This window comes from Ipomoea triloba, chromosome 10, assembly GCF_003576645.1.
Source record: "Ipomoea triloba cultivar NCNSP0323 chromosome 10, ASM357664v1".
In the NCBI taxonomy this organism is placed as follows: Eukaryota; Viridiplantae; Streptophyta; class Magnoliopsida; order Solanales; family Convolvulaceae; genus Ipomoea; species Ipomoea triloba.
Window position 1 is genome coordinate 2,035,543 of NC_044925.1, and position 23,464 is coordinate 2,059,006.

At 36.4% G+C, this 23,464-nt stretch overlaps 3 protein-coding genes across 6 annotated transcripts; 1 reads left to right on the forward strand and 2 right to left on the reverse strand.

Moving 5' to 3' along the window:
* Positions 1-4,659: 4,659 nt before the first annotated feature.
* Positions 4,660-6,596, forward strand: LOC116031647 (protein PXR1-like). 2 transcript variants are annotated; one of them, XM_031273908.1, is made up of 2 exons: positions 4,660-4,854; positions 5,724-6,596. In XM_031273908.1, exon 2 carries the CDS (start codon positions 5,762-5,764, stop codon positions 6,341-6,343), a length of 582 nt encoding a protein of 193 aa, XP_031129768.1. In that variant the 5' UTR covers positions 4,660-4,854; positions 5,724-5,761; the 3' UTR covers positions 6,344-6,596. The 2 variants fall into 2 exon arrangements, with proteins under 2 accessions (XP_031129768.1, XP_031129767.1); XM_031273907.1 differs by having other exon boundaries at positions 4,662-4,854; positions 5,739-6,596.
* Positions 6,597-14,967: 8,371 nt separating this feature from the next.
* On the reverse strand, positions 14,968-15,888 carry LOC116031975 (sialyltransferase-like protein 1). The gene is made up of 2 exons (XM_031274354.1): positions 15,875-15,888; positions 14,968-15,779 (listed from the first exon to the last, which is right to left on the reverse strand). The coding sequence occupies exon 2, from the start codon at positions 15,756-15,758 to the stop codon at positions 15,381-15,383; it is 378 nt and encodes a 125-aa protein (XP_031130214.1). The 5' UTR covers positions 15,759-15,779; positions 15,875-15,888; the 3' UTR covers positions 14,968-15,380.
* A 691-nt stretch (positions 15,889-16,579) lies between these two features.
* Positions 16,580-20,362, reverse strand: LOC116033698 (sialyltransferase-like protein 1). 3 transcript variants are annotated; one of them, XM_031276454.1, is made up of 13 exons: positions 20,174-20,362; positions 19,908-19,987; positions 19,732-19,818; positions 19,572-19,649; positions 19,400-19,491; positions 19,109-19,310; positions 18,648-18,738; positions 18,203-18,261; positions 18,033-18,063; positions 17,920-17,990; positions 17,831-17,877; positions 17,487-17,568; positions 16,580-17,391 (listed from the first exon to the last, which is right to left on the reverse strand). In XM_031276454.1, the coding sequence occupies exons 1-13, from the start codon at positions 20,322-20,324 to the stop codon at positions 16,993-16,995; spliced, it is 1,470 nt and encodes a 489-aa protein (XP_031132314.1). In that variant the 5' UTR covers positions 20,325-20,362; the 3' UTR covers positions 16,580-16,992. The 3 variants fall into 3 exon arrangements, with proteins under 3 accessions (XP_031132314.1, XP_031132317.1, XP_031132315.1); XM_031276457.1 differs by lacking the exon at positions 17,831-17,877 and adding an exon at positions 17,644-17,655 and having other exon boundaries at positions 17,885-17,990; XM_031276455.1 differs by having other exon boundaries at positions 17,920-17,963; positions 18,006-18,063.
* Positions 20,363-23,464: the final 3,102 nt, after the last annotated feature.

The following is a 23,464-nucleotide window of genomic DNA, read 5'->3' on the forward strand; positions in this document are numbered from 1 at the left end:
ATTTGTCCCAACGCCAATTGATCTCGCCGTGTCGCAGCTGCATCAGCTCCATCTGGTAGACCGGGATCAACATAGCTCCAAAGATTTTGAGCTTTCAAATGTGTGGTCATCATAATTTGCCAATAATTGTAATCGAGCTTCCCATCTAATTTAGGACCCGACCATACAATATTGAAATTATTGGCCATATTTCACTAGGAAAAAATATCTCGGGGTTGGAAGGTTGATAGGCTCTGATACCAAATGTTAGATATATTTAATCAAATATATCTATGTATTTAATTGAGAGAAAGAGGGGAAAGGACGAAGGAATATAGCTAGGAAACTTTTCTGAATTTTGCTTTGCTTTTTATTTCTTCACACCATTTCCGTAATACAACACACATATATATAGCAAATGAAGATCAGACATTGCTCACTAATTATACATTATTTTATGCTATATCTATTCCACTCACCTAAATCACTCCACTACACAACATATAATAATTCATTCACCTAACCCACTAATATTATTCTTATACTAATTATGTGCACTAATGTCATTAGTGCTTGAATCACTGCCGAAAGTGACTCCATAATGCTGCACTTCTTCTTTCTTTTGGTTTAATTAATAACAGAACATACTGATTTTTTAATAATGCACGGTAAGTTCTTCATGAATGCACAATAACTACTCCAACTTTGTGCCTACTGTATGAATGCACTGAATCTACTACATGAATGCACCAAAACTATTGCATGAATGCACCGAAACTTTTACATAATTGCACGGGGGAAAGTAAGAAAGTGTGTGATTGTTAATATATAGTTACCGCAGGTTCCAGATGATTGAGGAGGTTCGGCCATAGTTTCAGTTGTCTTCTCCACAACCTTGTTTGTGGTGTCCACAAAGTTCGTATTCGGAAAGAAATCAACAGGTGGATCAGCCACTTGGGTGTGCTGATGAGTTTCACCATTGTTGGAATTGCTGCGGCGTTTCGGCGCCGCCGGTTTGGGATTATAGTTATTGACGTCGTCGGGCAAGGGGCCAGGTTTGAACTTAGTAACATAGTTAGAACTAGCCTTGATGACATGATGATTATTATGGGCAGTGGCTTGAGATGCCCAAGCCCCCAACAGGAAAAGGGATACTGCAACAACAACAATCAATCTCAAAAGGGCCATTGTAGATATAATGGGGATGATAATGCATATATGCTCTCAATGTGTTACCTATTTATAGCAAAAAGTAACATTGATTATCAATTAAGCTTGGGTGTAGATCAGAATGAGACAAAGAGACAATTATCAACATTAGCTTGCAGTTTTAACATTAATCGCAACTTATTAATTAGTTTTCGACGACCCGACTCAACAGTTGACGTGGTCAGAGGTTGTCCAAATCGCGTGGGCTATTTTGGCATTAGCTGCACAAAAATGTCCAATTTTCGTCTACCCCACGCTTGCGAAATATTATGCGCGTCAAATTTCTCTAGTCTTAGCCAATACTTATACCATGACCGGAATAAGGTCAATCATATCATGCCTATTGTGAATTATGTCCAGATTATTTACATGCAGGTAACATATTTGAGTATTTGGTAAATAGTTGTTAGTTGATTGAGTTAGTGAGTTTGACTAGTTGATAGCATTAGCTCGCTGTAGACAGGGACGGAGCCACATAGCACTTGCAGGGGCCGTGGCCCCCCCCAACCCCTCCCTAATTTCTGCATGGTATATAGTATTATAATGCATAATTTTTGCCCCTGCCCCCCTCCCTCTTCAAAATATTTGTTCCTTTCTCATCTTGAGCCTCCAAATAAATTTGTATTACTCCGTATTATATATTTTTTTTGGTGTTTGGCTCCTAGTCTCCTACATTTATTATATTATATGCATTGAAAGAAGCTAAAGGCTGGTTTTGGAGGCAAAATATGCATGTGGACTACACTTTCCTTTGCAGCTTTCTAGGCCACTTTCTTTCTCATTTCCTTTGCAGCTTTCACATTTCTCATTTCCACTTAACTCTACTATCACCACATCAACTCTCTATCTTTATTAATTCCATTCGGCAGCAGACTAGAAGAGGATAAGAATTACTCTGTATTTTTCTTCTTCTTTCTTTCGTTCGGCATAAGAATTACTCTGTATTTTTCTTCTTCTTTCTTTCGTTCAGCAGAGAAGCAAAGAAAACTATTCTTTTTCTTCATTCTTCATTTTTGTTTGGAGCTCATTTTTACTTTGTTCTTGCCATGGGTTTGCCTAAATTCTTAGATGTTATCTTTATCAAATATTTTGAAGGTCATATTGTATTTTTATTCTATCTTTTGAATATTTTCGTACTATTTTTGTAATATATTCGTACTATTTTTGTGATATATTCAATTATAGATGAATAGATGATTTATGTGATATGCAAGATATACGTTCAAAATTTTAGTAGATTTATAATGTAATGATGTATTTTGGTAGAGTTTTTTGCATTTTTAGTAAATATAATTTTGAATTTTGTACTTTAAATATAATTTTAAATAAACTAAAAAGTAAAAATTATTTTGAATTTGTACTTAATTTTACTTATATTAAATTGGCTACATATGTTTTTAGAAATGAATTAGTTTTAACTTTAATTAGTTTACCAAATTAAAATAATTAAATTGACTATATATGTTTTTTAGAAATGAATTAGTTTTAACTTTAATTAGTTTTTTAGAATTGTCTATTTTAATCCTACTTGAAAGGAGATTTTTTTGAGTGAAAATTTGACGGAAAGTCTACCGATTTTTTTTTCCGGCAAAAAAAATCGCTGGAATTTTTTTGGCGACTAGTTGACTGAAAAATGACCATTTTTGCAACAAAAACAATAGTCGTAGACTAAAATTGTAGAGTTTGAAAGTCGTGGACTAATCCTGCAAGTGACACTATAGTCCTGAGACTAAAAATGCAAACAATTCTATTTTGGTATATATTAAATGAATAATAATAATGTATTTAATTGTTCATCCTTATATTGCGATCGGCCCCCCTCAACATATAATCCTGCCTCCGTCCCTGGCTGTAGAAAAGTGTTGGGTAAATTAATGGTTAGTTGATAGCTGATTACATTCAAAATGACTTTCTCAAAAAGTTTATCATGAAAGTTGTTTTGAGCACCTCTTTTAATTTTTAGTGTTTTGAAGCAATAAGCTGTTACAAAAAGCTAATTAGTCTTAGCCCTGTTTGGTAAATAATTAGCTTATCAGTCAATTTTGGCCTATTTGACCATTATTACTTGTTTGACTTGGTTAAAAAATCAATATAAGTGTTTGGTTAATAAGCATTTTGTAACTCCAAAATACTAAATTTCAAAAGGCTACTCAAAGCAACATTTGCAATTAGCCTTTTGAGAAAAAAATTATACCAAATAACTATCAGTTAACAACTAATTTACCAAAGACTTTTCTACAATCAGCTAATATTATCAATTAATTATACATTCTAACCCAATCAGCTAACAGTTATTATCAAACAGGGTCATAGTCTTGCGGAAGTCTTCCCCCATAATTCTCTTGCAATTGATTCATGCAACTTGTTGATATTAATACCGCTGCTTAGCTGAGTTATTGGCTGGCTCTATAAGGCCGGTAATGTAACAAAAGTACTGAAGTACTACCTTATAATAGTTAAATGGCAGAAGTAGTAAATATTCATGGGAATATAATACGTAGTAATACCTAAAAGATGTGAGGGAATCACATTTCCTTCGAAATCATATGTTCATTGCAAGTTCTATTCTTAGGAGAAAGTGATATGCTCTTGAAAAAGTAAAATAATTTGAACTAAACATGAGAATGTGACATTTCAAAGCTCACATCACCTTAGTTATGTTATATAACTTGAGTATAATGGAAAGCAACGCATAAAAAGTGAGGATGAACGTTTTATTATCCACAAAAATTTATTTATTTATATATTTATGAAAATAGTAGAGTATGATGATTAATTAATTAAAAAGAAAGGGTCAAATATACCTTCGAATTTTATATGAAAAATCAACATATTAATTTAGTGCATTAAAGTCCAAAAAAAAAGTCCAAAAATCAATTAGTGACATGCAATAGCAGGTCACTAGTGCATTGGCAGGGCTACAATGACGTTCCAATGACGTCCAAGGAAAAATCGATGACGGCACGACCAGCAGGTCGTTGAAAAAGACGACCAAACCAGTCACCTTCTCAGTCGTTGGAGTCCGTCAATTGGAGATTGCGACCAATTGGTCACCTTTTTCGCCTTCTCCAATTGACAGACTCCAACGATGGAGAAGGCCAGTCTAGTCACTTTTTATGGCGACCTGCTAGTCAAGTCCTTGCCGATTTTTCCTTGAAATTTCACTGGTATACTATTGACATGTTATTAAAGGTCACTAATCGATTTTGAAACTTTGATGCACTAAATTAATATGTTAATGTGTTTATTTATAACTTTTAAAAGTTCATGAATCTAATTGAATTCTCGTATAAAGTTTAAAGGTTTATATGATATTTTTCCTTAATTAATTGTATTAGAAAATGCCAAAGTCGCGCAACAAACGGGTAACTTTAAAATGATAGATGGCCCATGTATAAATGTTAGCCTAGAGCCTGTTTACAAAGTCGAGTCAGTCCAAGTGAAATAAAAGGCCCAGCCAGAGCAGAAAAGAAACCCCAATTAGGGAAGTAATGAAATAATCAATAAAATCAACAGCTCAAAACCCTAGCGACGAATCCGACGAAGCTCAATAACTTAAAATCGCCCTCACTGACGAATCCGGCGAAGCTGCTGCCGGCGAGGGCTCCGCCTCCACTCTTCACGCTGTACTCGTCTCCGCCACCGCCCTCCGCTACAACAAAGCCGGTAGGGGTTTCTTTATGCTATATTATTCTTATAGTTTTATATATGTTCTATTATTTTTGACCTGTTCATTATATTTCGGTCAACAACGAACTGCTTAATTGTAGTGCAAGGAGCCCTGTTGAATTACAGAATTTGTTTAAGTTTTCCATATGCTATGTTAACTGCTTAATATTTTGATTTTTGAGCCTTGTTGGTAGTAGTAATTTATATATTGATTAGATTGGTTACTCCTTAACTGAGCCTCTATGGTGTTTTGTAGTTGTTGTACCTTTTGATGCAATGCAATTGCTATTACTGATTAACATGAAAGTTAAACTCTTTCTCCAATTCATAATTTGCAATATGCTATTTTGTTTCGTTTTTGCATATTGCATTCACAGTGGATTAACATAGGGTAGGAACCATTCTAGGATGATGATTAACCCCTACCTCATATTGTTTATTTGGGTTGTCTTTGAACGAGTGAGAGCTCTGTTGAGTACAACTCTATCTCTAATTTATAATTTGCAGGATGTTATTTTGTTTCGTTTTTGCATATTGCATGCTGTGGTAGCAATTGTGGTGGTAGGGTCGGACTTCCACTTTTCATTTCAAGGTTTTTGGTTTTGTTTTTCGGTGATTCAAGCCATTTCTGCCTCAACAATGTCAAAATTGTGTTGAGTTTGTTGTGATAGATGATGAATGCATAGCAATTGTGGTGGTAGAGTTTAGTATAATTGATCACGGAAGTGGAAGGACTTTCATTTTTCATTTCAAGGCTTTTGGTTTTGTTTTTGGGTGATTAAACCAATTTCTGCCTCTTGTAAATGTTGAAATTGTGTTAAGTTTGTGGTTAAACCAATTTGTTGTGATAGCTGATGAATGCATAGCAATTGTGGTGGTAGGTGCTGCTGTGAGTGAAGAGAATATGGCTTGTACCATCGATTTTAGGTGCCTGGATGAGGGCTTCGGAGGCAAAACTTACAAGCGAAAGAGGGCAGAGAAGGAAGCCCCCGGCGATGTATCGGAGGAAGATGAGGCCGCCATGGAGGTGGAAAAGGAAAACGGCCCCCCTCCGTCGAAAAGGCAGGCAGTCCCTTCTTCTGAGGATCCGAACAAGGCGGTGGTGGGGAAGGCGACGTACGACGGTGTTATAGCGGGGAAGGTGTCAGGGAGGAAGTGGAAGCAGGCGCGCACGCACAGGTCGTCAGCGGTGCAGGTGAGCAAGAAGGGGAAGACGCTGGAGCAGAGGGTGAAGGAAAAGGAGATAAAGAAGGCGTACAAGGAGAGAATGAATGAACTGAAGGAGGAGATAAGGCAGAACAAGATAGAGAAGAGGCAGAAGAGGGAGGAGAGGGAGAAGAGGAAGAAGGAGAACATTCTCAAATCTGGCACCAAGTTCCAGAAGATCACCAACCCAAAGACTCTTAAGAAAATTGCCAAGTCTGCCAAGCATAAGAAGCAACTCAAGGTTGTTTCCGATGATCTTCTTAAGGCCGGCAACAAGTAGTAGCATCTCTTTGCTCCTTTAGGCCTTTACTTGTGCTCCTTAAACCTTCATTTTCATTATAGGTCTCTGAAAATGGTATGATTTTGTTTGCTACCTTTTATTTCAATTTCAATGATGTAAACTGTGTTTCAATTCTTCTTCCCTGATTATATAGTACAGGAGTAGTGCCAACAGGACTAGTGTTGAGAAGAGGATTATTATTAGTCAACAATTTTAAATATTTCAAATGAAGCTCTTTGACAATTTGTTATCAGCGATGCCTTAGCCCGTGTCTGTCACAAAGTAACACAAACTACAATGATTAAACTACAATGATTATACCATCAACCAGGGTTTATATTGTATTTGTTGAGAATTATTATATTATGCGTTGAAAGATGAAATGGCTTCAATAGTGTAGCATAGAAAGATGAAATGGCAAGTATAGAAAGATGAAATGTCTTCAATAGTGTAGCATAGAAAGATGAAATGACATCAATAGTGTAGAGGTTTCCAACATGTATATATATGGCAGCATGCCATTGCTAAGAAACACAGATTTTTCTAATTTCACATGGTATCAGAGCGAGCCTCTTTCCTAGGCTGTTTTTCTTCTGGTTTTCTTTTTCCAAATATTTTCCGGCAGTGACGTAAAAACAACGACTGTTTTCCGGTCATATCTTTCTCCTCCGATCTCCGATCAAGGTGCCGTTTTCTCCATTGGGTTCGTTTCGAGGAGACGTATCTAGCAGTGTTTTTCCAGATCCTTCGCTGTCGCCGATCGATGCTGGTCAACGCCGGTCAACACTGGTTAACGGTACTGTTCCGGTCAAAGGCACTGTTCCGGCAAAATATTCCGGTCAAGGGTACTCTCTCACTCACTTGCTAATATTCCTTTTTGTCAACCATGTCTTCAACTGGTATTAAGGAAACTTCTGACAGTGTTGAGAATGTTATTTCTAGCTCAGTGTTTGTGCCTAATTTATCTGGAAATCCAGTTATTACCTCTGAAAAATTATGTGGGTCACAAAACTACCATTCATGGTCCAATGCTGTTGAAATGTGGTTTATGGGCCAAGGTGTTAGTGACCATTTGGAAAAGGGGGAAGAAAAGGTTCCAGAAAATGAGAAGGAAATTTGGAAAAGAGTGGATGCCCAACTTTGTAGTTTCTTGTGAAAATCCCTTTCACCTGAGTTAATTCAACTGTTCAGAGTTTTTAAGAGGTATGGAATCAAGCCAAGTCCTTATACACTAATGATGTTTCTCAATGTTACACAGTTGTTAATAATTTGGTTAACTTAAAGAAGGATGGTATGAGTATGGAAGCCTTTCTTGGGAAAACTCAAAGTTTATTAACTGAGTTTAATAAGCTATTACCAACTGGAGGGACACCTGCGGAACAGATTGCCCAACGTGAAAAATTTTTTGTTGTTTTTGTTTTATCTAAATTAGGCCCTGAGTTTGAGAATACTCGAAACCAGATTCTTGGAGATAATGTTGTACCAGGGATCCAAGAATTGTTCAAACGCCTTCTACAAGTGACTTCCTTTCCTGGTGAGACTTCTGCACCCACCACAGACTAATCTGCTCTTGTGATCCAAGGAGGTCGAGGTAACTATTTGGGCAACCGAAATAAAGACCGTAGTGGGCAGAAAAACACTAGATATTGCGATTACTACAATCGATCTGGACACACACGGGATCGATGCTGGAAGCTGCATGGGAGACCGGTGCTTGCCCCTACAAATGTGGCTGAGCTCAAACAGGATTCAGGTTCTAAAACTATCTCTCTTACAGAATATGAAGAGTTTGCCCGATTTAAAGCTAGTGCCCAAGCTGCTGTTGTCACTCCTGTAGCTCACACCAAAGAGACTCACACTGCCCTGGTTTCTCAATCTGGCTCTCTTGGATCATGGGTCCTTGATTCAGGTGCTTCTGAACATATCTGTGGTAATTCTTCTTTATTGACTCACTTCACAGATTCTAAGTCTCTTCCATCAATTGTATTTGGTAATGGATCCATATGTACTGCTCATGGTGTTGATAAAGCAAGGCCTCTTCCTAATTTACCTTTATCATCAGTTCTGTACATACCTACATGTCCTTTTAACTTGATTTCCATTCGTCAACTTACTCACTCTCTGGATTGCCTAGTTACATTTTCTTCTGATTCTGTTATTATACAGGACCGTCGTTCGGGGAAGACGATTGGCTCGGGGTATGAATCAAAAGGACTATACCGCTTATCTACTCTTGCTTCCGCTGTCTGTAGTGCTACTATTTCTCCTTCCCTTACTCATTGTCGTCTAGGTCATCCGAGTTTGAAGAAACTGCAACAACTTGAACCAAATTTCTCAAAGTTGTCTTCACTAGAGTGTGAATCTTGTCAGTATGTCTCAAAGTTGTCTTCACTAGAGTGTGAATCTTGTCAGTATGGAAAACATTCCAGAACACTAGAGTGTGAATCTTGTCAGTATGGAAAACATTCCAGAACCTCATTTCCTGAATCTTGTCAGTATGGAAAACATTCCAGAACCTCATTTCCTGAACGGGTCAATAAAGTATCTTCATCTCCTTTCTCTTTAGTTCACAGTGATATTTAGGGTCCTAGTCGTGTCGCATCCGTGTTAGGTTTTAGGTATTTTGTTACTTTTATTGATGACTTTTCTCGTTGTACTTGGGTTTTCCTAATGCAACGACGTTTTGAACTGTTTCACATCTTTCAAAAGTTTCATAATGAAATTAAAAATCAGTTTGGAGTGTCTATTAAAATTCTTCGGAGTGATAATGCCAAGGAATATTTCAATACTCCTTTGACTACCCTTCTTGAATCGGAGGGTATTCTCCATGAGTCTTCTTGTCCGAACACCCCACAACAAAATGGTGTGTCTGAACGGAAGAATAGACATCTAGTGGAAACTGCTAGGACTATGCTTCTTCACTATAAGGTCCCTTCTTGTTTCTGGGGAGATGCTATCCTTCATTCATGTTATCTTATTAACCGTATGCCATCATCTGTTTTACACGGAAAAATACCTTATAACCTACTGTTTCCTCAAGAGCCATTACACAAACTTCCACTTAAGGTTTTTGGTTGTACTTGTTTTGTTCATGATATTACTCCTGGTCGTGATAAGATCGCACCCAAGTCTTTGAAATGTATTTTTGTGGGGTACTCTAGGGTTCAAAAAGGTTTCAGATGTTATTGCCCTGACACACGGCGGTTCTATGTATCACCAAATGTTACCTTCTTTGAAAACACTCCATTCTTTTCATCTGACTCTACAGGGGATCCTTTTCCTGATGTCCTACCAGTTCCCTAGTTTGAAGGCGGGATAGAAATGCCACTACCTCCTAGTGTCCTACCTCCCAATCCATTACAAACCCACACTGTTTCTCCATTCCAGTTCACCTATCATTGTCGGTCAACATTGCCACCAACCACTACTGCTGCAAACATTGAACCTGCTGATTCATCTCCTGAGCTGTCTCTTCCCTTGGATGCGGTTCCTGCTCCAGTTTCCAGTCCTCCCATTGCTAGTCGGGTAGGTAACAGGTCTACTCACAATCCCTATCCTATATATAATTTTGTCTCTTATCACCGTTTTTCCCCTGTTTATAATGCCTTCATCTCTAGTTTATCATCTGTTTCTGTTCCTAAATCGGTTAAAGAGGCTCTTTCTCATCCTGGTTGGCAACAAGCTATGGTAGATGAAATGGCTGCTTTACATTCCTCGGGAACTTGGGACTTGGTTCCATTACCTCCTGGCAAAACAGTTGTTGGTTGTTGATGGGTCTATAACGTCAAAGTTGGACCAGATGGACAGGTAGGATGGGTCTATAACGTCAAAGTTGGACCAGATGGACAGGTAGACAGACTCAAGGCTCTCAAAGTTGGACCAGATGGACAGGTAGACAGACTCAAGGCTCGACTCGTAGCCAAGGGGTGACAGGTAGACAGACTCAAGGCTCGACTCGTAGCCAAGGGGTACACTCAAGTATTTGGCGTTGATTACACCGATACATTCTCACCTGTGGCCAAGATATCTTCCATCAGGATCTTTCACTCTATTGCTGCTATACATCATTGGCCTCTATACCAGTTAGACATCAAGAATGCATTCTTACATGGGGATCTCAAAGAGGAAGTGTATATGGAGCAACCTCCTGGATTTGTTGCTCAAGGGGGGGAGACTAACCTGGTTTGCAAACTAAAACGCTCTCTTTATGGATTGAAACAGTCTCCACGTGCCTGGTTTGGACGCTTTAGCACAGTTCTACAAGATTTTGGGTTAATTCGGAGCAAAGTGGATCATTCTGTGTTCTATCGGCATCAACAAGGTAAAAGTATTTATCTTGTTGTTTATGTTGATGATATTGTTATCACAGGAAATGATGCGGAAGGAATGGTCCAGTTAAAGCAACATCTTTTCAAACACTTTGAAACAAAAGATCTTGGAAAATTAAAATACTTCTTAGGGATAGAAGTTACCCAGTCAAAGCAAGGGATTTGTATATCTCAACGAAAATATGCTTTAGACATATTAGAGGAAACAGGTATGCTTGATTGTAGACCAATTGATACTCCCATGGATCCTAATATTAAGCTTGTACCAGAACAAGGGAAACTCTTTTCAGATCCAGGAAGATATCGAAGGTTGGTTGGAAAACTGTTGTACTTAACAGTCACCCGTCCTGACATTTCTTTTGCAGTGAGTATTGTGAGTCAGTTTTTGGCCTCTCCATGTGACAGCCATTGGGATGCTGTCATAAGGATTCTACGATACATCAAGAAGTCTCCCGGGACCGGAGTGTTATACAATGATCATGGAAATACAGAGATTATTGGTTATACTGATGCAGATTGGGCTGGATGCCCTTGATATCTGCTATTTTGTACAATTATTCACCCCTTATTCTAGTTGTTTTGAAGGTTATTTTCTGTATCATAGTGAAATTGGGAACTGTTTGTGTGTTATATTGTCCAAGTGTTGAATTATCTACAAGGAACAACAAAGGAAGAATATTGGAACATTTTGGACAAGTTCTGGAAGAAAAGGGAATTACAAGGAAGAATACAAGTTGGAAAAGAATTGGAAGATGCCTAATGGGCCAAGGCCCATCTACCTCCTATATATTTGACCTATTCTCTACAATTGAAGGAGGTTCCCCTACAGCGTTCTGAACCCTAGCTTTTAGTTTATATTTCCCCAGCATAGTTTAGACTAGTTTTACATTAGATTATTTTATTTCAAGATTGGAATCAAAGATTGAAGATTGAATTTGTTCTTTATCAATTAAGTTCTCTTATTCCTTTATTACTTTCTTGCAATGTTTATGGTTATTAATTATTGCTTTGTTTTGTTTACTCCCATCATGCGGGAGTAGTTCGTTTATGGGTTTGGATTAGGGATCCATTGTTAATCTTGATGTTCAATTGGTAATTAATTGCATAAAGGGATTGAATCTTTTACCTAGGGTTTATGTTGATTTGGGGATTTCTTTCTACTTGTTATTGATTGATGGCCACAATTAATTGCTAGTCTAGGAGAGAGATTCATTACAACGAAAGTTGGATGGAGACCTCGAGCCTTACCAATTTCAACCTAATTTTCCTGCTATGAAAGTAGAGGTAATTTTGGGGGCTTACAATGCTTAGGTGTTTAAGGTTATAATTGATGCATCACGACAGTGGGGCAATTGTAGCCTAATTCTTGTTATTGATTACGAAAGTAGCTGACTTGAATTCTTCAGTGCATTGCCCATAAATCCCTTGGTTAATTATTCTTTCCCTAATCCTGAGTTGGTTGGAACATCAAGATTACAATCCCCCTAATTTGGCCCATACCTTTATCATATAGTTTTCACCTTAGTCAATTGCTTTCTTTTATTCCACATCATTCAGTCTTTGTTACTTGGATTCTATAAATTCATATACTCTAGTGCCTGGTAATTCACACAGTTTCGTGCCATAACACCAATCCTCAGCGGAACGACATTACACCCTTTTTACACTCATCATTTGTGCTCATCAGCCCTTGGGATAGAAAATCAACATCAGGATATTGTGTTTTTCTTGGAGGCAACCTAATATCTTAGAAAAGTAAGAAGCAAAATGTGGTGGCTCGATCTAGTGCAGAGGCAGAATATCGGTCAATAGCCTTGGGNACATCAAGAAGTCTCCCGGGACCGGAGTGTTATACAATGATCATGGAAATACAGAGATTATTGGTTATACTGATGCAGATTGGGCTGGATGCCCTTGATATCTGCTATTTTGTACAATTATTCACCCCTTATTCTAGTTGTTTTGAAGGTTATTTTCTGTATCATAGTGAAATTGGGAACTGTTTGTGTGTTATATTGTCCAAGTGTTGAATTATCTACAAGGAACAACAAAGGAAGAATATTGGAACATTTTGGACAAGTTCTGGAAGAAAAGGGAATTACAAGGAAGAATACAAGTTGGAAAAGAATTGGAAGATGCCTAATGGGCCAAGGCCCATCTACCTCCTATATATTTGACCTATTCTCTACAATTGAAGGAGGTTCCCCTACAGCGTTCTGAACCCTAGCTTTTAGTTTATATTTCCCCAGCATAGTTTAGACTAGTTTTACATTAGATTATTTTATTTCAAGATTGGAATCAAAGATTGAAGATTGAATTTGTTCTTTATCAATTAAGTTCTCTTATTCCTTTATTACTTTCTTGCAATGTTTATGGTTACTAATTATTGCTTTGTTTTGTTTACTCCCATCATGCCGGAGTAGTTCGTTTATGGGTTTGGATTAGGGATCCATTGTTAATCTTGATGTTCAATTGGTAATTAATTGCATAAAGGGATTGAATATTTTACCTAGGGTTTATGTTGATTTGGGGATTTCTTTCTACTTGTTATTGATTGATGGCCACAATTAATTGCTAGTCTAGGAGAGAGATTCATTACAACGAAAGTTGGATGGAGACCTCGAGCCTTACCAATTTCAACCTAATTTTCCTGCTATGAAAGTAGAGGTAATTTTGGGGGCTTACAATGCTTAGGTGTTTAAGGTTATAATTGATGCATCACGACAGTGGGGCAATTGTAGCCTAATTCTTGTTATTGATTACGAAAGTAGCTGACTTGAATTCTTCAGTGCATTGCCCATAAATCCCTTGGTTAATTATTCTTTCCCTAATCCTGAGTTGGTTGGAACATCAAGATTACAATCCCCCTAATTTGGCCCATACCTTTATCATATAGTTTTCACCTTAGTCAATTGCTTTCTTTTATTCCACATCATTCAGTCTTTGTTACTTGGATTCTATAAATTCATATACTCTAGTGCCTGGTAATTCACACAGTTTCGTGCCATAACACCAATCCTCAGCGGAACGACATTACACCCTTTTTACACTCATCATTTGTGCTCATCAGCCCTTGGGATAGAAAATCAACATCAGGATATTGTGTTTTTCTTGGAGGCAACCTAATATCTTAGAAAAGTAAGAAGCAAAATGTGGTGGCTCGATCTAGTGCAGAGGCAGAATATCGGTCAATAGCCTTGGGAACATGTGAACTAATCTGGTTAAAGCATCTCCTATCTGAATTAAAATTCTACATGAAAGGGCCGATTAAACTGATGTGTGACAATTAAGCAGCTTTGCATATTGCATCTAATCCTGTCTTTCATGAGAGAACAAAACACATTGAGATTGATTGTCATTTTGTTCGTGAAAAGATTGCATCCGGGGAAATTGTTACCTCATTTGTAGGTACAAATGATTAGTTGGCTGACATCTTCACCAAAGCTTTAAGAGATCCTAGGATTGAATATTTGTGTAACAAGCTTGGAGCTTTTGATATTCACGCTCCAGCTTGAGGGGGGATGTTGAGAATATTATATTATGCCTAGAAAGATGAAATGATTCAATAGTGTAGCATAGAAGATGAAATGGCATCAATAGTGTAGATAGCAAAGATGAAATGACATGGGGAACATGTGAACTAATCTGGTTAAAGCATCTCCTATCTGAATTAAAATTCTACATGAAAGGGCCGATTAAACTGATGTGTGACAATTAAGCAGCTTTGCATATTGCATCTAATCCTGTCTTTCATGAGAGAACAAAACACATTGAGATTGATTGTCATTTTGTTCGTGAAAAGATTGCATCCGGGGAAATTGTTACCTCATTTGTAGGTACAAATGATTAGTTGGCTGACATCTTCACCAAAGCTTTAAGAGATCCTAGAGTTGAATATTTGTGTAACAAGCTTGGAGCTTTTGATATTCACGCTCCAGCTTGAGGGGGGATGTTGAGAATTATTATATTATGCCTAGAAAGATGAAATGACTTCAATAGTGTAGCATAGAAAGATGAAATGGCATCAGTAGTATAGAAAGATGAAATGTCTTCAATAGTGTAGCATAGAAAGATGAAATGACATCAATAGTGTAGAGGTTTCCAACATGTATATTTATGGCAGCATGTCATTGTAGAAAATGCAAGTAAGAAACACAGATTTTTCTGATTTCACAGTATTATGAATCCTAATGCAAAAATTATGTACTTTCAGTTAACACATTATAAACTTACAGTTAACAGTTTTTGTATATGTAAACAAATAACTTGTAACTTGATAATTACTAACACATAATATAATAACTACAAGTACAGAAACTGTTAATTGTAAATATAGAATGTGTCAATTACAAATATTGGAATACAAAATCTAAAGGTCATTTTTGGACCAGGGTCTGGTATAATTTGCCCATAAACTATGACATCAAATTGGTACATTAAAAATCTGTAGCAAATGCAATGATTCTACAAAAACTCTGCTTAGAGTAGTTGTAATTGTACACTTGAAACTACTACAAAGTGTTTGCTGTATGTATCTGTTGATCTAGCTTCAGAATGACACTTCTCCAAATTCGTCAAATGGCATTCCCATTTGGACGGGACGGGATGGGATGTGTTCACCTTGGTTCGCAATTTAGCACACAAAAACAACCTGGCAATTTCTGTAAAGACTAGCATTGCAAAGTAGGGAATTATCTGTCGTCGGATTCTTATGCCTCAGCCTCAGATTTCTGGGGATGTCTTACACAAACTAGATCGTCTAGCTTATTGCCGTCCATTTTGTACATAGAGACACCTTCCATCTGAAGAAAGTGCTGCCTCGTCTCTTCCCTCAGATTCTTGAAAGGCAGAACTTCCCATTTACTGTATTTTGAATTCTTCCTCACATCTGTCATATCTGGAGATCCAGATATTGGCCCGCTCCCGTATGGACCTGCATTGCCCCACACCTTACAGTTCACAAACTGTCCCAATCCTCCCACTTGATCAGCCGCACTTCTTTTCAATTGCAAAGCAGCTTTCTGAGCCCTGTTTATCATTTCTCGACTAGGAACATCTGACCAGTCTTGCTTCCTTTGTGCTCTCATGGGAGAATGGATCCGAATAACCTTACAAGGAATTGAAAATCCTTGGTTAGAAGAGTCTTGGATGATAACACAATTCATTAAAAAATTACAGCTTTGAGCAATGAAAATGCCCTTACACCAAGACATTCCAACAGTTNTCGGTCAATAGCCTTGGGAACATGTGAACTAATCTGGTTAAAGCATCTCCTATCTGAATTAAAATTCTACATGAAAGGGCCGATTAAACTGATGTGTGACAATTAAGCAGCTTTGCATATTGCATCTAATCCTGTCTTTCATGAGAGAACAAAACACATTGAGATTGATTGTCATTTTGTTCGTGAAAAGATTGCATCCGGGGAAATTGTTACCTCATTTGTAGGTACAAATGATTAGTTGGCTGACATCTTCACCAAAGCTTTAAGAGATCCTAGAGTTGAATATTTGTGTAACAAGCTTGGAGCTTTTGATATTCACGCTCCAGCTTGAGGGGGGATGTTGAGAATTATTATATTATGCCTAGAAAGATGAAATGACTTCAATAGTGTAGCATAGAAAGATGAAATGGCATCAGTAGTATAGAAAGATGAAATGTCTTCAATAGTGTAGCATAGAAAGATGAAATGACATCAATAGTGTAGAGGTTTCCAACATGTATATTTATGGCAGCATGTCATTGTAGAAAATGCAAGTAAGAAACACAGATTTTTCTGATTTCACAGTATTATGAATCCTAATGCAAAAATTATGTACTTTCAGTTAACACATTATAAACTTACAGTTAACAGTTTTTGTATATGTAAACAAATAACTTGTAACTTGATAATTACTAACACATAATATAATAACTACAAGTACAGAAACTGTTAATTGTAAATATAGAATGTGTCAATTACAAATATTGGAATACAAAATCTAAAGGTCATTTTTGGACCAGGGTCTGGTATAATTTGCCCATAAACTATGACATCAAATTGGTACATTAAAAATCTGTAGCAAATGCAATGATTCTACAAAAACTCTGCTTAGAGTAGTTGTAATTGTACACTTGAAACTACTACAAAGTGTTTGCTGTATGTATCTGTTGATCTAGCTTCAGAATGACACTTCTCCAAATTCGTCAAATGGCATTCCCATTTGGACGGGACGGGATGGGATGTGTTCACCTTGGTTCGCAATTTAGCACACAAAAACAACCTGGCAATTTCTGTAAAGACTAGCATTGCAAAGTAGGGAATTATCTGTCGTCGGATTCTTATGCCTCAGCCTCAGATTTCTGGGGATGTCTTACACAAACTAGATCGTCTAGCTTATTGCCGTCCATTTTGTACATAGAGACACCTTCCATCTGAAGAAAGTGCTGCCTCGTCTCTTCCCTCAGATTCTTGAAAGGCAGAACTTCCCATTTACTGTATTTTGAATTCTTCCTCACATCTGTCATATCTGGAGATCCAGATATTGGCCCGCTCCCGTATGGACCTGCATTGCCCCACACCTTACAGTTCACAAACTGTCCCAATCCTCCCACTTGATCAGCCGCACTTCTTTTCAATTGCAAAGCAGCTTTCTGAGCCCTGTTTATCATTTCTCGACTAGGAACATCTGACCAGTCTTGCTTCCTTTGTGCTCTCATGGGAGAATGGATCCGAATAACCTTACAAGGAATTGAAAATCCTTGGTTAGAAGAGTCTTGGATGATAACACAATTCATTAAAAAATTACAGCTTTGAGCAATGAAAATGCCCTTACACCAAGACATTCCAACAGTTGGTAGTATGCCCTCCCTTGAAGTGGGTTGTGCCCTTTCCTTGGTGTAGAAAAGTACCGAGTCCTAGAAAATGCAGAGTATCATCTTACAAGTGATAGATATACAAAACCAATTCTCAACAGCATAATTACAAATTACCATTCCGTATAACTAGGATCAACTCTGAAACCATAATAACAACAAATTATAAAAGAGTTTTGGGAAATACAAAGTGGTCCACCTATTTTCATAAATAGCCATAACTCCCAAGTGAAATCAATAAAAAATAAGCTCTCTTCTTCATCAATCTATTATCATCCTTTCACTACATAATTCCACAACTTACCACTCTGTATAGCCAGGATCAACTGTGAAACCATATATGTCAACAATGTCACACCCAGGATCAACTGTGAAACCATATATGTCAACAATGTCACACATGGAAAGCGCTAGTTCTATTGATTTCATTCCAGTTCCTTTAGCACCTCTGCGCAAGACAATACCTTGGAAGAGGGTTCCTTTAGCACCTCTGCGCAAGACAATACCTTGGAAGAGGTAAACTGGATTTGGTATGCGCTGCCAACAAGGGAAAACATCAAATTGGCATCCTATCCTTTTGTTCAAATTGGCGTTCAAGTAAAAATCAATGTCCTTGATGAAAGAAGACAAAAAAAGATGACATAAAGGGTATTGTACATCCGAGGAAAAATATTACCTTTATCATTGCATTGAAGTCTCTGTGTGTAAGACTTTTAATTATAAGCACCTCATCATCTGCGATGAACAGAATCCAGAAATGAAAATTTTGTTACTGAACCAAGAGCCAATTTGGTTCAGAACACTTCTATACGATAATGTTACTGAGTAGTGAGTACTGAGTACTGATGCCTAAGCCTCCAATTATAAAAACATGACTGACTGTCATCTTACTGAGCCATATTGCTTTAACCAATGATATATTCAGTCAACAGGTGAGCACTTGACCACTACACTAAACGTACACTTCATACCTGACTCATGTTACTAAGTGGGCTCATTCAATTACTTATATTTCGATAGCATGTAAAGTTTTAGGCATCATTGTTTAACATGGGGAAAAGAAAGGAAAATACTAAAGTAGCAATCTCAATGCAAACTAATTTGATAATAATATAACTTACCTGACCCATTAAGAATTGTAATCATGTTACCAGCAGCACCTCTCACAACCAAGCGAAAATCCCGCTTCAGACCAACATACTTGGCATATTTCTGCAAGATATATGCAAAAGAACAAAACAAATTAGAATTTCACCTAAATGTCTGATTTACCATTGGTATAGAGTTGAAGACATAAGAACACCTAAAATACTAATTAACTTAGACAAATTAATACTAATCATTGGAATGGGACCAAGATAGTATTTTATGGTGTCTTACTACATGCTGATGATAGGTATTAAACTTATTTGAAACACTTCATTCTTATGTCAATGAAAGAACTATGAAAGTCGTTCCCCATTACAAGGATACACAATCTTACAAAGAAAAAGAAGATCAATAAAGAATAGAGGTCCCTACTGCCAGTACAAAAATCTTATATGACTTATTATGGGAAACACCACCAGAAATATGGCACTACCTCGTTAACAGGAGCTTCGTTGTCTCTTATAACAGCATCGTGACTATCAATTTCTGGTCCAAACTCTGTCTTCAAGAGGTCACCTGAATTCCCAACAACAGCACATGTTCGAAACTGTCTGGGGTGAAAGGGTGGCTGTGCAGGTAAAAGTATATTAAGATGCTCCTCACAAAGAGTCCGGTTGTAGCATTTGTCAGCGCCTCTACAATTAAAGAATAAACAGAATAAGTATTGCAACAATTAGGGGGAAATTAAAAAATGGGATTACTGAAAGATGAAGTTGAAACATACAATTGTGCGATCCTTTTTGCTGCATAGTCTAACCATCCATCAGGCCTAGCATCCAGATATTCTCTTGTCAACACAGTGGTCATGTTACGATACTGCATTTCATTTCAAATTACCTCATTTTATTTAAGCTAATAGCTATATTGAAAGTTAGGAAACAACTAGGAAAACAAACCTGTTCCCACAACAGAATAGCCTCACAAACATCATATTTGTACTCAAGGGGTTCAAAAATCTTGAATTGCTCATTGTACTGCAAATAAATGTTGTAAATTATAGAGGGGATAGTTAAGGAACAAGACAAACGAAGAAACTACATACAGGTAGAGACATACCCAAGTGCTGTTTGTTCCTTGAGGGAATTTGAGAATTATATTACAATGATCAATAATTTGAGCTGTAAGCCCAAGCCCTCTATTTGCCTAACAAAAATTCAAACTCACCACTCAGCATCAAAGCAAATAGGACATAGATCTCTAAATAAATTGGCTCAAAAGTAAAGGCGACCCACCACGCATTGCTGAAGATTGGACTGAAAATCAGATAAGATCCGGATTTCCTCTCGGTTGATGACATTAACGCCGCCGTTACCTGCAACGGAAATAATGTCGTCGGTGCCGGAGAATGTGAATTCAATTCGAATAAATTTCTGTTTTTTTTTTTTAGATTTCCAGATTGCTTCAATTCGAAACAAGCTGGAGGATTGAAAAATAAATAAATACTAGTCTGTAATAATAATTAGGGCTAGAAAGGGTGGGAATAAAAAGGAAATTAAACCAGTGAAGAGGGAGGACTGAATGGTGAAAACGATGATGGAGAAAATGGCAGCTGCAAAGAGCAGATGAAGAAAAGTTGGCCTCCAACTGCTTCTATTGTTGCTAGATGGCCCCCCCGATGCGAGCTTTGGAGCTCTTGTCATCATCATCATCTTCCTCCACTCATTCTATTTCTATGCTCAGTCGTCGACTGTAACACTCGCCACCAGAAATGGATTCTTGAAATAGAATTACTAATTTTTTTTTTTTTAATACCACTACCTCTATTACAATGCACAAGAGTCAGTATTGCCTCCACTAAGGCTCGAACCACCACCTCCCGTATAAATAGAATTACTAATTGATTTAAATAAAATGAGTATTTTTGTCTAGTAATATTAATTAATTTAAATGTATTTTTGTTTAGTAGCATACTATTCCCAATCCCTACCCCCATTCATATACTAGTTTTATTTGTGCATTGCGCGAATGAGTTAATAATGAATGTTTATATTTAAATAAATATATTAGTATTTTTGTTTAGTAGTAAATATATATGTGACTATTCCCAATCCCCCCACACAAAAACATATATACTAGTTTTATTTGTTCATTGCGCGAATGAGTTAATGATCAATATTTATATTTAAATAAATATTTAAAAATATATCAAGTAAGATTATATAGGAAAAGTTTATACATAGGTAATTGAATGTTGAATGTGTTTATTTAAATATGTAATTCAATGTATATGAATTCAATATAATATAGTAAATTCATTATAATTGTCACTAAAATAAATGTTTGTAACTTTGTAAAATCGATGGTCTAAATACTTGGCCTAAAAACGATAATCTAAATAAATACTACTTTTGGTTTGAATTTTTCTAAGTATTCTTAATTTTCTTTTGAGTAACATTGTCATTGTCTTCATCTTCACTATTTGTCCGCTTCCATTTTGTTGGTAGTGTGTTATTTGTAACTGAGTTATTGTTAGTAACATATATGATAACGTCATGATGTAGGAAGCTATAAGTTTTCCTTGTTGTGTATATGATTGGATCTTAGTTGTAGTATATGAACTCTTGATCTTGCAAACGCTTGTTGATATTTTGCAGTAGTAGTTTGTTCCCCTACATGTCTCATGTGGAAATATTGAATAAAATATTAATAATTATTATATTTGTATATGTTCGTGAGTAGTACCTCTAGTTATATTTCTATAACTTGTTTACTTGATAGTAACAACAATAACGTAACTCTGCAGGTAGTTCAAATATTGATGTTTCATCAATAATTTTCATATCCATTTTGGATATATTTATTTTCAAGTTCATATTTTTAGAATTAGTAAGAATGAGTGTAATACTTAATTTGTGTGTGAGTGTGTGTTTGTTTTTTTTTTTTTTAATAAATTTTTTATTGAATTGACATTAACCTTCCAGTTAAATTGTTTTCCACTTAATGGGCTAGATTTCATGCAGTGGACAAAGCTCTGGCTTGAGAGTACAGCACCGAACCTGCATGATCTTAAGGGACAAATCTGTGGTGTGCTTCATGCATTATGGATGGCGAGGAATCAGGCAGTTTGGGAAGGCTCCCTGCCTTCTCCAGCTGTACTATGGCGTCGACTTCAAGCCCAGTGGAGTGCGTGGAGTTCCCTCAACCAACCACGATCTGCAGTCACTGCCACTCCAGAATTGATGCGCCGTTTTCCACGACCGGATCAATTGGTATTCACTGGAAAATTTTGCTTTGTTGATGCAGGCTTTATTGGTCCAAACAATGCACCAGCGTTCGGCTTCTATGTGCATAATGGAGACGGTTCCTTTGTAGCAGCTGCGAATGGCCCCATGCTATGTCCTCACGATCCTTATTTAGTGGAAGCTTTAGCAGAGGCTTTATCTTGGTTTAAGGAGCATAATTATTCAGACATCATTGTCTTCTCGGATTGTCAGACACTGGTCTCAAATCTTCATCACAAGGTTGGAGCTCGTACGTATGCCGGTCACGTGGTCCAGTCTTGTATTCATTTACTTTCATCTATTTCAGGTTGTTTTATTAGTTTTGTTAGCAGGGACACCAATCGGGTTGCCCATTCTTTAGCTAAGGAAGAGGGGGCTACTATCACCCGTTCTGTTTGGAGGTTCTGTCCTCCCTGTTTTTGAACTCTTTGCTAAGTTAATATATTCGGTGTGTTGGTTTTCAAAAAAAATTGTTTTCCACTTTGTGCGCTTAAACTTTTTTTTTATATTAATAAATATTGACTACATCTTATGTACCAAGTATTTTAATTTGTTGTGAAGGTTGATGTTGATTTTGCCTGTAATCTAAGTAAGTTGAGTCTAGAAGATGAAATGAATCATAAATTTATATTAGTTCTAATATATTTAATAAATATACAATAAGTGTTTTACATACAGGATAAATGAATGAATCAACCGTGGCTATTTTGAAATTTCTTCATTTTCTAGGTTTGCCAAATTGATTACATCATTGTTGTAGTCTCAGCCATTGACAGTTTAAAATGTACTGATATAATTAAAATTTACATATTATTATCAACATATATAAAACCATACCAATCCTTTAGGTGTTTTGCTTGGGATTTATTTGGTTCAACCATTATTATTCAATGAGTTATTGTGGATAAAGAAATTCCTAGTTTAAGGAATAAAATTATATAAAGTAGTAAAAAACTAAAAATTGAGCATTTTAAATATGAAGTAGTCTAAAGATATTACGAGGTAGTTTCTCACTTCAATTTGTTGGGTAATTTGAATACTCTCTTTATCAACCAATCTCCAAAGTAGTTAATATAATTAGCTTCAAACTATTTTTAAAATTTTTTTTCATGGTATTAATAAAATACTTGGTAAATAAATATATAACATTATTTTCTATTATAACTTTGATATTTAATTACAAGATAGTGTAAAAAGAATATAATGGATAATGTAATGAATATCAGTTGATGAATTTAAATGTAAAGAATCCTTGAATTGGAGAAAATAAAGACAATATAATTAATGAAATTATTTATTTTATTTTATTTAATTTATTGATAATGAATAATTTTATTTTTTATTTTTAAAAAAAAGGCATTGTAGACTCATGATTCTAAATTAAAGAAATGGTGAAATACATATGTATCACTTTTTGTTGTAGCTAATAATTTATTTAATTTAATAAGGGTAAAAAAGAGTGAGTAACTTAATTATGCCAAATTTGATTGGGATTGATTCGAACCTAAGATCTTTCTTATTGAAATTGATGAGTAAGTTAATAATTAAGGGAGCAGTGCACACATATA

What these genes read in the sequence shown, in the direction of transcription:
- LOC116031975 (XM_031274354.1), bottom strand. Translation starts at nt 15,758, where the DNA reads ATGAGAGCACAAAGGAAGCAAGACTGGTCAGATGTTCCTAGTCGAGAA.
- LOC116033698 (XM_031276454.1), bottom strand. Translation starts at nt 20,324, where the DNA reads ATGATGATGATGACAAGAGCTCCAAAGCTCGCATCGGGGGGGCCATCT. An exon ending in ACTTCAATGCAATGATAAAG is followed by an intron (nt 18,064 to 18,202) that starts GTAATATTTTTC and finishes CCTTGTTGGCAG; the next exon opens with CGCATACCAAATCCAGTTTA. An exon ending in TAGCGCTTTCCATGTGTGAC is followed by an intron (nt 17,878 to 17,919) that starts ATTGTTGACATA and finishes CCTGGGTGTGAC; the next exon opens with ATTGTTGACATATATGGTTT.
- LOC116031647 (XM_031273908.1), top strand. Translation starts at nt 5,762, where the DNA reads ATGGCTTGTACCATCGATTTTAGGTGCCTGGATGAGGGCTTCGGAGGC.